General features: G+C 34.3%; 1 protein-coding gene across 2 annotated transcripts in view; it reads left to right on the top strand.

Annotated features, from left to right (window-relative positions):
* Positions 1 to 15,430, top strand: part of LOC100374270 (palmitoyltransferase ZDHHC18-like) — a 66,569-nt gene extending 51,139 nt beyond the window's left edge. For both annotated transcript variants that reach the window (XM_085505150.1, XM_085505149.1), the window contains exon 10: positions 13,540 to 15,430. In XM_085505150.1, coding sequence (XP_085361276.1) covers positions 13,540 to 13,917 — 378 coding nt within the window. In that variant the 3' untranslated portion in view covers positions 13,918 to 15,430. The remainder of the gene's footprint in view (positions 1 to 13,539) is intronic.
* Positions 15,431 to 15,640: the final 210 nt, after the last annotated feature.

The raw sequence follows: 15,640 nt of genomic DNA, 5'->3' as shown, positions 1-15,640 counted from the left end.
TGATAGCGATAACATCAAGACGATTTGTCTGTCACACAATGTGTATGTTTGCTTTGTAAGTGAATGTGAAATAACATCAAGACGATTTGTCTGTCACACAATGTGTATGTTTGAAGAAATGTTACTGAGTCTGCTGATCATGGAGTTTCATAGCCTCTGTATAACTTTCACTATATAATCTAGACTGCTTATATCTAGTCTGACAGTTGGTGAACATAAACTTTATTAAGATGACATCACATAGTGATCATGGATGATGGCTAAAAGCCCAGTGAAGTATTACTTTATACAGAATTGGCATTGTTGTTGTCATTGTGTCATAAAAACATATCATTGTATATATTAAACATTCTCCTTACACTAAGTAAACTGGATAAAGTATAGTTTGTACAAGACCGGTGTACACTCTCAACAGTGTTCATGTGTTTCTTGCTAGGGGACAAAAGTATTCTACTTTATGCACCATTTTTGGAATGTTTCTGGCATCTAAATTAAAGTCAAATTAATGTTTTTCATAGCCACTGACACCTACACTTATTATGACTGGCATGAATGGATAAGCTCAGTTTTGACCATGAGCTCCTACTACCTGTGAAAAAGGTCTAATACTTTTTCCATGTTTAGATTATTTTGCAAAAATTACTAAATTCCTGGGTTTTTTTATCAAAAAATGCTGAAAGATCGATATCGATAAATCACTTTTGTGTTGCATTCGCCATCCTCAATATTTAAAAATTCTGGATAATTTTCAGCTGCACTATCTACTGCACAGTTCAGGTCAAATTATGCATGAAAAAACCATTGTCAAGTGTTAGCGTGCAACTGAAAATTTGGCTTACAATGAATACAAGCTGAATTTTTACTTGTATGCTGTTATGATCACTCGGTAAATATTTTTTTTTGTATGGTAAAAACAATAACATACATGAAACTGTGGGCCATGTTTTATTACCTGTCATGACATTGAAAAACAGCAAGTTTTATTTGAATTGCATTCCTGTTAATGTCATCAACTAGTCTAAATATCACAACATTGTCAGCCACTACACAAGACAAGAAATTTGTATTCTTGTTTGCATATAGCTGTGTTGTCAGCCAATGCTACTACTTGAGTAATAAAATATATTTATCTTGTTGTTTGCTCCAGCTGTAATCTGTGTGTATTTGATTATGTTCAGCCATCTTTTTATTTATGTATATTTATTTATTTATATTTTTTTTTTTCCAAAACCTTATATTTTTTTCCTGCATGCAGGAGTCATCTTACTCACAGCACGGTGATGTGTCAAATGATATAACCAAACCTTGATAATCTTTGTGTAATGTGTGCCTTATTCCCAATCCCAGCACAGGTTAGTTAATTTTTTAGGCAGTTTGCTTTTATTTATTTCATCAACTTAATTTTCTGCCAGCCTTAAAACTTCCTTGTTTCTGTGTGTTATCAGTATTGTGAGATGTATAGGTAGCTTGTTGCTATGCAACCCTCCTATTCGCCATGATTCAGAATCAGTACCCAATCAGTGTTATGTTTGTCTTTCTATTTGAAATGATTCTATTCTGTCCAACAACCCCTTGTCAATTGATTGTTAATAATTACTATTCTTCACTGAAAAATAAGCCTCACCTCTTTGGTTGTGTAAAATGTATAGTACAAGACTACCCTGGCCCCAGCTGTAAAAATTGCAAGACTCACTGTATACATCACACAGGACAAAAGATATTTTGGGTCTGGCCAATACTGCTATTTTTATTCCATGTGAATGTGCATGTAGATATTGCTTTGTTTGTTTTGTCCGTTAAGAAGTACAAACCTGTAGTGCATATGCTAAATTAAGAAAGAGTTTGTTACTGAAAAGATACTAGCCAACTAAAGGCTACTGACTCCATCCAGGTAGATACAGACACCAGCCTAGACATTAACAGCTAGATAATAAACCAACTAAAGGCTATTGACTCCATCCAGGTAGATAGAGATACCAGCCTAGACATTAACAGCTAGATAATAAACCAACTAAAGGCTACTGACTCCATCCAGGTAGATACAGACACCAGCCTAGACATTAACAGCTAGATAATAAACCAACTAAAGGCTACTGACTCCATCCAGGTAGATACAGATACCAGCCTAGACATTAACAGCTATATAATAAACCAACTAAAGGCTACTGACTCCATCCAGGTAGATACAGATACCAGCCTAGACATTAACAGCTATATAATAAACCAACTAAAGGCTACTGACTCCATCCAGGTAGATACAGATACCAGCCTAGACATTAACAGCTATATAATAAACCAACTAAAGGCTACTGACTCCATCCAGGTAGATACAGATACCAGCCTAGACATTAACAGCTATATAATAAACCAACTAAAGGCTACTGACTCCATCCAGGTAGATACAGATACCAGCCTAGACATTAACAGCTAGATAATAAACCAACTAAAGGCTACTGACTCCATCCAGGTAGATACAGATACCAGCCTAGACATTAACAGCTAGATAATAAACCAACTAAAGGCTACTGACTCCATCCAGGTAGATACAGATACCAGCCTAGACATTAACAGCTAGATAATAAACCAACTAAAGGCTACTGACTCCATCCAGGTAGATACAGACACCAGCCTAGACATTAACAGCTAGATAATAAACCAACTAAAGGCTACTGACTCCATCCAGGTAGATACAGATACCAGCCTAGACATTAACAGCTAGATAATAAACCAACTAAAGGCTACTGACTCCATCCAGGTAGATACAGATACCAGCCTAGACATTAACAGCTATATAATAAACCAACTAAAGGCTACTGACTCCATCCAGGTAGATACAGATACCAGCCTAGACATTAACAGCTAGATAATAAACCAACTAAAGGCTACTGACTCCATCCAGGTAGATACAGATACCAGCCTAGACATTAACAGCTATATAATAAACCAACTAAAGGCTACTGACTCCATCCAGGTAGATACAGATACCAGCCTAGACATTAACAGCTATATAATAAACCAACTAAAGGCTACTGACTCCATCCAGGTAGATACAGATACCAGCCTAGACATTAACAGCTATATAATAAACCAACTAAAGGCTACTGACTCCATCCAGGTAGATACAGATACCAGCCTAGACATTAACAGCTAGATAATAAACCAACTAAAGGCTACTGACTCCATCCAGGTAGATACAGATACCAGCCTAGACATTAACAGCTAGATAATAAACCAACTAAAGGCTACTGACTCCATCCAGGTAGATACAGATACCAGCCTAGACATTAACAGCTAGATAATAAACCAACTAAAGGCTACTGACTCCATCCAGGTAGATACAGATACCAGCCTAGACATTAACAGCTATATAATAAACCAACTAAAGGCTACTGACTCCATCCAGGTAGATACAGATACCAGCCTAGACATTAACAGCTATATAATAAACCAACTAAAGGCTACTGACTCCATCCAGGTAGATACAGATACCAGCCTAGACATTAACAGCTAGATAATAAACCAACTAAAGGCTACTGACTCCATCCAGGTAGATACAGATACCAGCCTAGACATTAACAGCTAGATAATAAACCAACTAAAGGCTACTGACTCCATCCAGGTAGATACAGATACCAGCCTAGACATTAACAGCTAGATAATAAACCAACTAAAGGCTACTGACTCCATCCAGGTAGATACAGACACCAGCCTAGACATTAACAGCTAGATAATAAACCAACTAAAGGCTACTGACTCCATCCAGGTAGATACAGATACCAGCCTAGACATTAACAGCTAGATAATAAACCAACTAAAGGCTACTGACTCCATCCAGGTAGATACAGATACCAGCCTAGACATTAACAGCTAGATAATAAACCAACTAAAGGCTACTGACTCCATCCAGGTAGATACAGATACCAGCCTAGACATTAACAGCTAGATAATAAACCAACTAAAGGCTACTGACTCCATCCAGGTAGATACAGATACCAGCCTAGACATTAACAGCTATATAATAAACCAACTAAAGGCTACTGACTCCATCCAGGTAGATATAAGGTCTTTACAGAGCTTGAAATCTGGATTTCTTTATGGATGACTGCTGTCCTCTTGACTGGTAGAGGTAGGTCATACCACAGTAGGGGTCTGATTAGAGGTGGTTGAGCAATTAGAAAGGGATTTTTTTTAATGCTTAAGAATTTCCAATATCTTGCAATGAACAACCCCATTCTGTTTATTAATAATTACTAAGCATATGCATTACATGATGTGGGTTTTTCTCAAATAGAGAACATGTGACCTTTGAGCTGTTTACCACTGGAAATCATAACATAACATGTTTATTTTCTTGACACTTTGAGATTATTATGTGTTTTAAGTGAAATCTTCAGTTCACATAACTCCCTGTTTTCAAACCAGGGTTATTAGTCCCCGTTCAGGCGCAGCCTGAAAAGGGGACTAATAATTCAGGTTATGTCCATAATTCCGTCTCCAACATTTTCTCAGAAATTCTACAGCAGATATCAGTGAAACTTGGCAGGTTGATGAACATGTCCCCTCCGAGTATGCACGTAATTTTTTTTTCCAGATCTGAAAATCCCAAGTGGGTCTTTTTCATGATTTTATCAAAAATTGCCTCTCCCGGCAACATTGACAAAACGTCTGCGCATGCTCAGAATAAATTAATTACTGTAAAATACTTTATTTTTGCTTGCAACATTTTTTTGCTATTTTCGCTGAAGGAATGTTTCAGTTAAAATAAAATCCACCGAATATACCCTTTTCTTATATTTTACAGTCAACTTGTCAAAAATCAATGAAAATAAATTCAATACAAAACACCCAGAAAAAGTCTTTTCAGCGAATGATAATTCCAGCTGAAATAAAATATTTTACAGTAGATTAGATCTGTGAGTAAGGCTGCTGTTATTACGGCACGTGATTTCTCCATTGCGTGCATTTTATTATAGTACTGTTTATACATGTATTCTGTTCGGCTCAGTGGTCTCATTCACTCGTTACTAGAAGAACTAGTAACTTTATTTGATTTCAAGAACTTCAAGAAGGCGGCATAAGAGACGTGTTTGCAAAGGTAAGTTTTCCAGTTTATTGGGGTACGATTGGTGTACATTTCGTGGCGTACGGACGTGAATATTATGATGATTGCCAGCTTTATATTCTTGTGAAAAACCAAAAAAAGCAAACAATTGTCTCTAATCTACGAAACTAGTTTGTGAATTGTATACCCTGTCAAATTATTGTACACGAACGATTAATTCACGAGGACATAGTTTTCAAGTACCGGTAAATCGTTTTCCGGTCTTTTGCTTGTGTAGCGATTTCCGAAATATTCACAACTCGGGGGGGGGGGGGGAGAATTTCCCTGTGTCGATCAATTTATTCATGATATAATAGCAGGTTGCCTATGATTATATTCGTATTTTTTATGTTGTGAGCATTGAACTGTTAGTTGCAATGAAGATTTTGGCGATCTTGTGCGATTCAACATGGCGGATGTACAGTGACAACACGTGTATGGACGGTCGGTCGAGCAGTCTGCAACGGACCACAGTCTGTGAACGGACCGTGAAATCGCCCGTTTTTTCTGCAGTTTTTTTTTTAATGTTTTGGATATTTCATTCACTCCTGATGCCTAAAAGAGTCTAATTTATATTTTACCGTAGTCATTGACACCTATTCAAGAGTATCATGTTTATTGTGAATAGCGTGAATGGGTAAGCTTCGTTTCGACAATGAGCTGTTTCTGCGAACAATGTTAAATTATTCTTTGAATGCTCAGTTTATTTTTTGAAAACAACTAATTTTTCGATTTAAAAAAAATCATGCCGTTTTCCCCGTCAAAATCAAAGCATAAAGATCTTGCTAAACATCGGTGAATCCCCTGTTGCGTTCACCACGAGGTCACTGAGCCGTCATTAACATATTTAAATGACCACGTGTACTGAAATAACATGGCGGATATCGCATCGCATTTACATTCGACCGAAATCATTCGTTTACGATGAAACTAAGTTGAATATTACTTCCAATTCATAAAAATTCAACGAATTATTTTTTTGTGCGTATTATAATCATTACTGAATAATAATAAACAATAGCAATACTTCGAAAACAAGTAAGTTATTCACTTGCGAAACACAGAATGACCAGATTGTGCTACCGTGATCATTTACTACCGGTACTAACAACCATGGAACTATAAATCCCTCCATGTAACAACTAAGCAATGTATTCGTGTTTGTATTTATTCGAAACTTCTTTTAGAAAATACTTTACTTTTCGTAAACTTTACTGAATTTTTGGGGGGATTCAATTCCAACATTTCGCAATGCCAAACCAAAGGCCTTTCACTCTTTGAGTGTGACACCTAAACCAGAAGTTTTATGGTGTATAAACTGGCACTAAATGAAAAAGCCGTTGAACCTTATTCAAATTTATAAGTACATGTTATTATGTATTTAATTATGAAAACTGACTAAATTAAATGTGATCTTATTTTTAATTTGAACAGAATTATGATTTATATCGGTAATGACGTTTTCATCCAATATTAGTTGTGCAATTGTTAAAATGCCTACCTACACATTTATTGTTTTTGTTTCTGTTGCCCTGAAATAGACATTTAAAAATCATGCTTGATTCAAATTCAAAAAAAAAAGATGTAGCCATGTAGCCCCTTCCTGTTATCTGTTTCCAACTTCTTCCAGAGTAAAACTGGTGAAGCCATGTAATTGCCATACAATCATCAACTGTGGGAAAACTTGTATGTTATTGAAATCTTTATTTTGTTGTCTGTGAATTAATATAATATTTGAAATGGTGTAATGGTGCAAAATATTCTCAAGCAATTGGTTTTCTGGTGGCACTACACTGTGCATTTATGCATGATCTCAGCTTTATACTAAGTGATGATGGTGGTTGAAATGGAAAACTGAATACAAAAATCCAGTAACATCTCAAACGAATTTCCGTCTGCTGTGAATGCATGTTTCATTACATCAAATAAATAACCCAATTTTATTGAATGTATCCAAAAACATGGTATCAATGATCTGAAATTTCAGGAGTGCTCGCTGAAGGTTTATCAATCTTGCTTATTGTCTTGTTCTTTACCAATCCTGCATTTCAGTTACTAGAATTTATACTAAAAAAAAATAGTTTCTGTTTTTCTTCTAATAATTCGGCCACTCTCAAAAACAAATATTTTTCCATGGTCGAAATGCAAGAGATCTTTATTTATTTATTTATTAACACACAACATCCCCCGGAGGGGATGAAAAGGGTTACAAATCAGATATTAGTAAAAGAAAAATAACCACATAAAAAGTAAGGGAACAAAAAGGCATAAAAAAAAAAAAAAAAGATAATAATTTGAATACAAGGAATGTATTACTGGCTTAGTTTATGTAGGTGCTGCTGTCTTGTATTAAAACAGTTTTTTAAATATTGCGCTAAAGGAATAGACATTTTCTCGTCACTTAGTAATGATATGAATTTATTTTCATTACTAAATTTGTCAAAATTTGGTATACATTTATTAGCTACAATGTAAAGTTTTAATCTTATTTCGTTGTAATGAGGACAATTTATGACAAAATGTTGTTCATCTTCAACATGGTCATTGTCGCACATATTGCAGACTCTGTCTTTAAAATCCAATCCTGTATGCCGGCCTGTTTCAATTTTCAGACAGTGGTTACCAAGTCTAAATTTTGTTAAGGATTTGCGAAGTTCACTGTTTTTCATAATTGTTAAGTAGTTTTCTTGTTCTATTTTGGTTTTAAAAAGTTTGTAGGTTCTTAGTTTATTTTTAGAATTTGATTTTTTCCTATTGTCATTATTTATTTCATTTTTCCACTCAGTTGTAAACTCTTCTTTTAATTTCTCATCAATTGTTTTTAATTTTGATAATGAGATAATATTTGTTTCATTTAATATCAGATCAAGTTTTTTAAACCATTTACTTTTAATAATTTTATTGACATAGTATGCTTCTTGAAGTAGAGTATTTGTGGAATTTGCAATACGATTGGCATATTTTATCATTTGTTTCTTAATAAAAGAGTCAAGAGGTAATTTTCCCAAGAATAATACAAAACTACTGTGATTGCATAGCGATACCTGTAGGGCCATTGTCAATTAGTTCGCCTGATCAACACAGCGTTATACATAGGGCTGATATTGAATCACAGAGAGTAAAATCTTGTGATACTAATCTCTAGAACCGCTCAGATTGGTACATATGTCTTATGAACCCACATGTGTATATCTTTAACAATACTCATTTTAAACTTTTTTTTTTTACAGTGGTGCTGTGAACTGCTTCAATTTTGCAAGGCAATTTTTTCTGGGTTCCTACAACATGGAGTGTCAGGGACTTTATTGAAATTTCATAGAATCCTGAATATATCTAGAAGTGAAAATTAAATGGTTTACAGTATTTTATACCCATTAATAATGATGAAATGCAATAATATCACTGCACTAAAAAAACTTCAAACAATTATTGTTACTTCTCCATTGAAGGTTAGGAGCAGACCAACCTTTACTGGCTTCCTTAATTATTACATGTACTTGCTCTGAAAACATAGCTTTTACAATTGTTTAAATTAACAGATGTTGTTCTATGTACAATGAATACATTTTAAATAATAAACCTTACTGTATTAATAAAAAATTGTATTTGACAACATGAGAATGATTCTGATGCCCAGTGGTGATGTTGAAACAAACCCAGGTCCTGGTAATATACTAAGACCTGATTAACAAAGAAGTCATGTACATCAAGGTTCACTCAGATTTATGAATGCAGTTTCTTGAGCAAGTATACATGTATGACAAATAGTTTTGTTGCACTTGTGTACTCTGAGATTCTGAACATGGGTCAGTGGAAGTTTTTAGTTGTCAGTACAAAACTAGATTATGGGAAATCACTTTATGATGAGTTGTATCCACAAAGAGTACATATTTATTCACCTGTTTGCAGATGTTCCTTGTACTACTTTATAATCAAATAACGGGGACTGTGACATTTCATGTCTTGTACATCTAGTATATGACAGAGAATATTTTCAGTTAATTGTATATATTTTCTGTGATCGCTTTTATGAGAACTATTATGCTGCTGTGATAATTGCTTTGTGTGAATAGTGTTTTCTAGTGTCCACTTGCTGTTAACTGCTGCTTTATGTGGAATAGTGCCCTCTATAATACCTGTATAGAAAGGTTTTCAAATGACCATGGCAATACTGTAAAGGCATTAGTTATTCACTGGGTTTTAATCTTATTATTTCTGCTGATAGGTAAAGTAGTGTAAATTAAATAATGTAAAATTACAATAGAACTCCATGTTGCAATAGTTTGAACTCAGTGAGTAGGCTTGATCTTTTGACCACCAGTTCCCCTTTTTCTTCACAAAATAGTCCTGTTTATAATCTGCATTTCCTTGGGAAATGGGACAAAAATAGCCTATTTTTTTTCTGTAAAAAAACTGAAAATTGACTAAAGGTAGAGATGCAGGTTCGTGAGCACTTTGGAGTGAATTTTTTTTTTTTGCTTTTTATTATCTAAACAGTCTTGGCTATTGCCTGTTAAAAGTTTGTAGGATTTTGAATAGAGGAACATACTCAAAAAAACAAATTTTAAATATAGATAACAGGTGCAAACATTCTCTCTTTTGAATGTTTAGCAACATTTAGCAAGGCTGTACATAAATAATAAAAAAGAAACATGGTGAAAAAAAGAAATGACGGGATCTCCATATTATGCACTATATTTAACTGTTAAAGTCATTTTAATTATGAGCATTAGCAAACTTCTTACTGAGTGAATTGTTATGCAAATTAGCAATTATCTCAGCTTCTTTTTAGTGCACATCCCAGAACTTAAAAAAAAAATAGCTCCTAGACGCTTTGACCTTTTGTTTTGAAATTTTCACAAATGATTGACAATGTGTTTATCTTCAAAACACCGTCGGGGCATTGTTTTTGGTTGAACTGTGTTACAACAATCGTACAGACAACTAGCCTTGGTGTTAATTTATCCATAAACTTGAAGTAGTAAAATTTGAGCTGCTGCCCTGCAAAATTGACAACTGGTAGACAGTTTTCAAAACGGCACTTTCTTCATAGTAAACAGATGTACCCATAAACAAATTTTGACAGGAAACAGAAGCATGGTTTAGGAGCTAATTTTTTTTAAATCACTTTTGACCAAAAAAGCACATTTTTGTGCATATTTCAAACTACAGTGTCCATTAAAGAAATACTAACAAAACTTTAAAATTCATACAATAAGCTTTCTGTAGTTTTGTGGACAAGAGAGGTCATCTTGGTTTCCTAAATAACTACCGGTAATTAAAATACCTGCCAGGTAAACTGCATCTCTACCTCAAATTTTGTCTATTGTCTCCAAAATTATGGTTATTTAGAATCATATATTGAAGACTATAAGAAAAAAAGTAAAAAAAAAATGGTCGAGAAAATCTGGTGGTGAATAGGTTAACATGTGAAAATAAACACCAAGTAAATGCCATTACAGTAAATAGTAGCTTAAAGCAAGTACATGCAATGTTGATACATACTTAGAAATATATCTACCCCATTCATTCAACTTTTAGGATTAAAAATATTACATATATTACAAGGGGTAGAAAGGCATGTATCAGCATTGTGTATGAAGTATACTTAGCTTTAAAAGCTCTTTCTTGCAAACTGCCAATTCATCTACAACTCTGTTAGGAGGTTGGGAATAAACCACACTATTGCCACTATCACAGATATGAGCTAAACCTAAAACAAATGGCTTTGAAGACTTTTGGCAGTGTTAACTCAACTTGATTTTAGTTCTAGCAATAGTGGACAGAAAATAAACAATTCCTTTGTTGTACTGTTTGCTTAAATCTTGTTCCACAGATACATGCATCTCAAGAACCAACCAATCAAGACAACAAGTTTCTCTAATTCATTGTATGTAAAACAAACTGAGCCATGAACCAACTTCAAACGTTACATCATCTGTCAGATTCTAAAACAGCTAAATCACTGTTTGCATGGACATATGAAATCTTGTTATGTTTCTAATTTTACTTGCTTACTTGGACATAATGTCAACAGAATAAAATAGTCATCATATTAAATATAAAGGAGGGTCCAAAGATCATACAGAAAAACAGATACTGAAAACTCAATCAATACAATTTCTACGTGAATTCTAGTCATTTTGGCTTCACAAGAAACATCTGACCCAGATATCTTGTGAATACCAAAACGAACACCAAGTCTGATGAATATGGTATATTTACTGGGGATTACTGCCATATATTGTTTTGATAAAAGTATCACTGCCATGTTTGGTTTTGATAAAAGAATCACTGCCATGTTTGGTTTTGATATAAGGATCACTGCCATGTTTGGTTTTGATATAAGAATCACTGCCATGTTTAGTTTTGATATAAGAATCACTGCCATGTTTGGTTTTGATATGAGGATCACTGTCATGTTTGGTTTTGATATAAGGATCACTGCCATGTTTAGTTTTGATATAAGAATCACTGCCATGTTTGGTTTTGATATAAGGATCACTGCCATGTTTGGTTTTGATATGAGGATCACTGCCATGTTTAGTTTTGATATGAGGATCACTGCCATGTTAGGTTTTGATATAAGAATCACTGCCATGTTAGGTTTTGATATAAGGATCACTTCCATGTTTGGTTTTGATATAAGGATCACTGCCATGTTTGGTTTTGATATAAGGATCACTTCCATGTTAGGTTTTGATATAAGAATCACTGCCATGTTTAGTTTTGATATAAGGATCACTGCCATGTTTGGTTTTGATATAAGGATCACTGCCATGTTTGGTTTTGATAAAAGAATCACTGCCATGTTAGGTTTTGATATAAGAATCACTGCCATGTTTGGTTTTGATATAAGGATCACTGCCATGTTTGGTTTTGATAAAAGAATCACTGCCATGTTAGGTTTTGATATAAGAATCACTGCCATGTTAGGTTTTGATATAAGGATCACTGCCATGTTTGGTTTTGATGTAAGGATCACTGCCATGTTTGGTTTTGATAAAAGAATCACTGCCATGTTAGGTTTTGATATAAGAATCACTGCCATGTTTGGTTTTGATATAAGGATCACTGCCATGTTTGGTTTTGATATAAGGATCACTGTCATGTTTGGTTTTGATATGAGGATCACTGCCATGTTTGGTTTTGATATAAGGATCACTGCCATGTTTGGTTTTGATAAAAGAATCACTGCCATGTTAGGTTTTGATATAAGAATCACTGCCATGTTTGGTTTTGATATAAGGATCACTGCCATGTTTGGTTTTGATAAAAGAATCACTGCCATGTTAGGTTTTGATATAAGAATCACTGCCATGTTAGGTTTTGATATAAGGATCACTGCCATGTTTGGTTTTGATATAAGGATCACTGCCATGTTTGGTTTTGATAAAAGAATCACTGCCATGTTAGGTTTTGATATAAGAATCACTGCCATGTTTGGTTTTGATATAAGGATCACTGCCATGTTTGGTTTTGATATAAGGATCACTGTCATGTTTGGTTTTGATATGAGGATCACTGCCATGTTTGGTTTTGATATAAGAATCGCTGCCATGTTTAGTTTTGATATGAGGATCACTGTCATGTTTGGTTTTGATATAAGAATCACTGCCATGTTTGGTTTTGATATAAGAATCACTGCCATGTTTGGTTTTGATATAAGAATCACTGCCATGTTTGTCCTAAAACGGACTTATAATTCGGTCTCCGTCCGTCCGTGCGTATGTGCGTCCGTTCGGAGTCATATCTCAGAATCCCTTTGACCAATCCCGTTCATTCTCTGCATGTGCCTAGTATCTTATGTGGGACATATGCACATGCAGTGGTTTAGTGATTTGATTCAAAATGGCCGACTGGCAGCCATCTTGTTTTTTGAAAATGTTGTATTTTGGACATGCTTTGTCAGTTGTCATTCAAACTTGGTACATAGATTATACATGTTAGGATACGTGTCCATGACGATTTATTTCGCAATTGTATCAAAGATGGTCGACTGGCAGGCATCTTGTTTTTTGGGGGTTTTTTTATGCGATAACTTGGACGTGCTCTGTCAGTTTTCATTCAATACATGTACTTTATACATGTTAGGATGCATGTCCATGACAATTTGTTTCAAAATCTGGTCAAGGATGGCCAATTGACAGCCGTCTGACTTTTTGGCCTTACTACTATATTTCCACAATTTATGTACTATTTTCATTCGTATTTGGCACATACATCACATACTTTTGAAAATTTAATGGGGACCGTGTCATTTTCAATGACTTGTTTACCTTAGATTCTCAATGCGCAAAGTTGTCATAGTTACACTATGTTTATTTCTTTGTTTGTGTGTTAAAATTGCCAGTATATTTTAATATATCCATAGTCTGATGTAAACTAATTCACTTCTGAGTTTTATTGTGTTTCTATTTTTTATCATATCTTTGCAGCCAGATGAAATGAATGATACTAAAGAAGATAATAGTAAAACTAATTTGACTCTGGTAACCACAGTAGATAGCAATAATATAGATGCTGTTTGTAATGAAACCATTGCAGCAACAAGTCAGCCCACATCACCCATAGTGAATGAGATGACACCAGTTAGTCAGACATCTCTGGTATTTCCAACTGTCAATCACCTACCAGTTGTGGTGGGAGGGGAAACAGAGGAGAATAACGGGAACAATGTCATGCATCCCCTGTCTCCCCCACCCCCAGGGGCCCATCCACCTGTCAGGCCCTTTGTGAAGCACAGCATATCACAGGAAATGGACACCCTTGAAGAAGACAGTGCAATGGGTCTTGTAAAGTTAAGCACTGTTTGAAGACTGCTGTTCAATGTTGTCTCAACCCATAAGACTAGGCTTCAATTGTCTCAAGTAATTACAATGTATCAATATCCAAGCACATTTTGTTGGATTTTGAAAATAAGATAGTGTTGGCAATTATGGTATTTTCAGAAAAGACTTGAAAAGTGATGCATATTTTCAGAATATAAGTAGATTTTGTACTATATGTCTTAAGACAACCACCACTGTGAAGTGCAGACTTTCACACAAAGGTTGATTTTATCTTTTTTTATTGTTATGTAAGTACAACTATGTATATATAATAATTATTGGGATTATTTGAATAATTTAAACACTCCCCTCTTTATTTTATTTTATTTTTGAAATACTCTTATCAGTGCGGGTTGTTTCACATCATGTGGGGAGGGGTGAATGTCAAGGGGAGGGGGTCAGATCGGCTTTTAGTATTCTTGTGTGTAATCTATAATATGTATGGCAAATTGTATGCAATATTTTCATGATAATGACCATGAAACATCATCTGTTTTTATGATGTGAGGATTTTGTACATGAAATGACAGTAAATGAATGTAATTGCTATGTGCTAATATACGTGTGTTGTCTTTGATGTCAAACCCTGCACCATTCATATGATAATTTATATTCTTCATAAAAGTTCCTATTTTGATGACAATTCATAAAATCATTATCTTCCATGTTTCATTTTTGTGAACTGATCTATGTTAGTATTGGGGTTGACATATTTTAAATGTGTAGATTGCAAATGACAGATGTCACATAGGGATACAAGAATGATTTCTTGATAGTGATTGCAATGATTATAACTGCTGACTTTATAGCACTATGTAGCCTAGTGACTAAAATCATACTCTGTGGCTATTGCAAATTTCTTTAAAAAAAAAGTCATGTAATGAAAAAGTAATTGAGTAAACAAAAATAGTATCAGCATTTACATTAGGTATGGGCAACCCTCCAGAACAATAACTTGCTGACATGAATGATCACTTTTAGATTATGGTGTGACCCACTCACTAAACACAACTCAAATGCAGAGTGACATCTATTGTAAAATTCCCTGTAAAAACAAATTTATATGATTTGTGTAAATGAATTGACTTAAAATCTGGCCCTGGTGTAATTGTTTATAGTTTTTCACTTTGATAGGTGTGATATGTTTTATACTAGATATGATTAGCATATCTAGGCGGAGAAAAAGCTGTCACAAGAATTATGATTATCATGCAATTTTCCTCCCCTTTCTCTAACAAAATATTATTTACAAAATACTCCAGTTAACATAAGATGTACAGATTTGAGGGCAAAATGATATTTTTTCATTAAATAAAAAATACACAAAATTATGTACAATTTAAAAAAAAGTGGTTTTTGTAGAATGTGATATTTGTTTATATTGTAGCAGAGTGTTATTATTTCTTGTACTATGAGTGTCAGTGTAATGTTGGTTTGCAGGGATACAACTATTGCCCAAGATGAAAATAAATCATAACATTTCTAGCTGATCATACAAGTTGTCTCTTTTACTTTATTGAAGCAAAATTTTATATCAACTTGAAGTAAAAACAACTAACCCATAGGGCTGCCAGTTTATTATACAAGTCTATACTTGCATCAAAAATATGTAGTACTTTTTAGTCCCTTTTCAGACTGAAAACGGAGACTTACTGGTTAAGACGAATGGACACACAGACATGCCTATGCTGATGACATACAAACACAC

Source organism: Saccoglossus kowalevskii, chromosome 11, assembly GCF_978046115.1.
Source record: "Saccoglossus kowalevskii chromosome 11, keSacKowa6.1, whole genome shotgun sequence".
NCBI lineage: Eukaryota > Metazoa > Hemichordata > Enteropneusta > Harrimaniidae > Saccoglossus > Saccoglossus kowalevskii.
The sequence above is the reverse complement of the archived record's forward strand: the minus strand, read 5'-3'. Positions and strand labels throughout refer to the sequence as shown.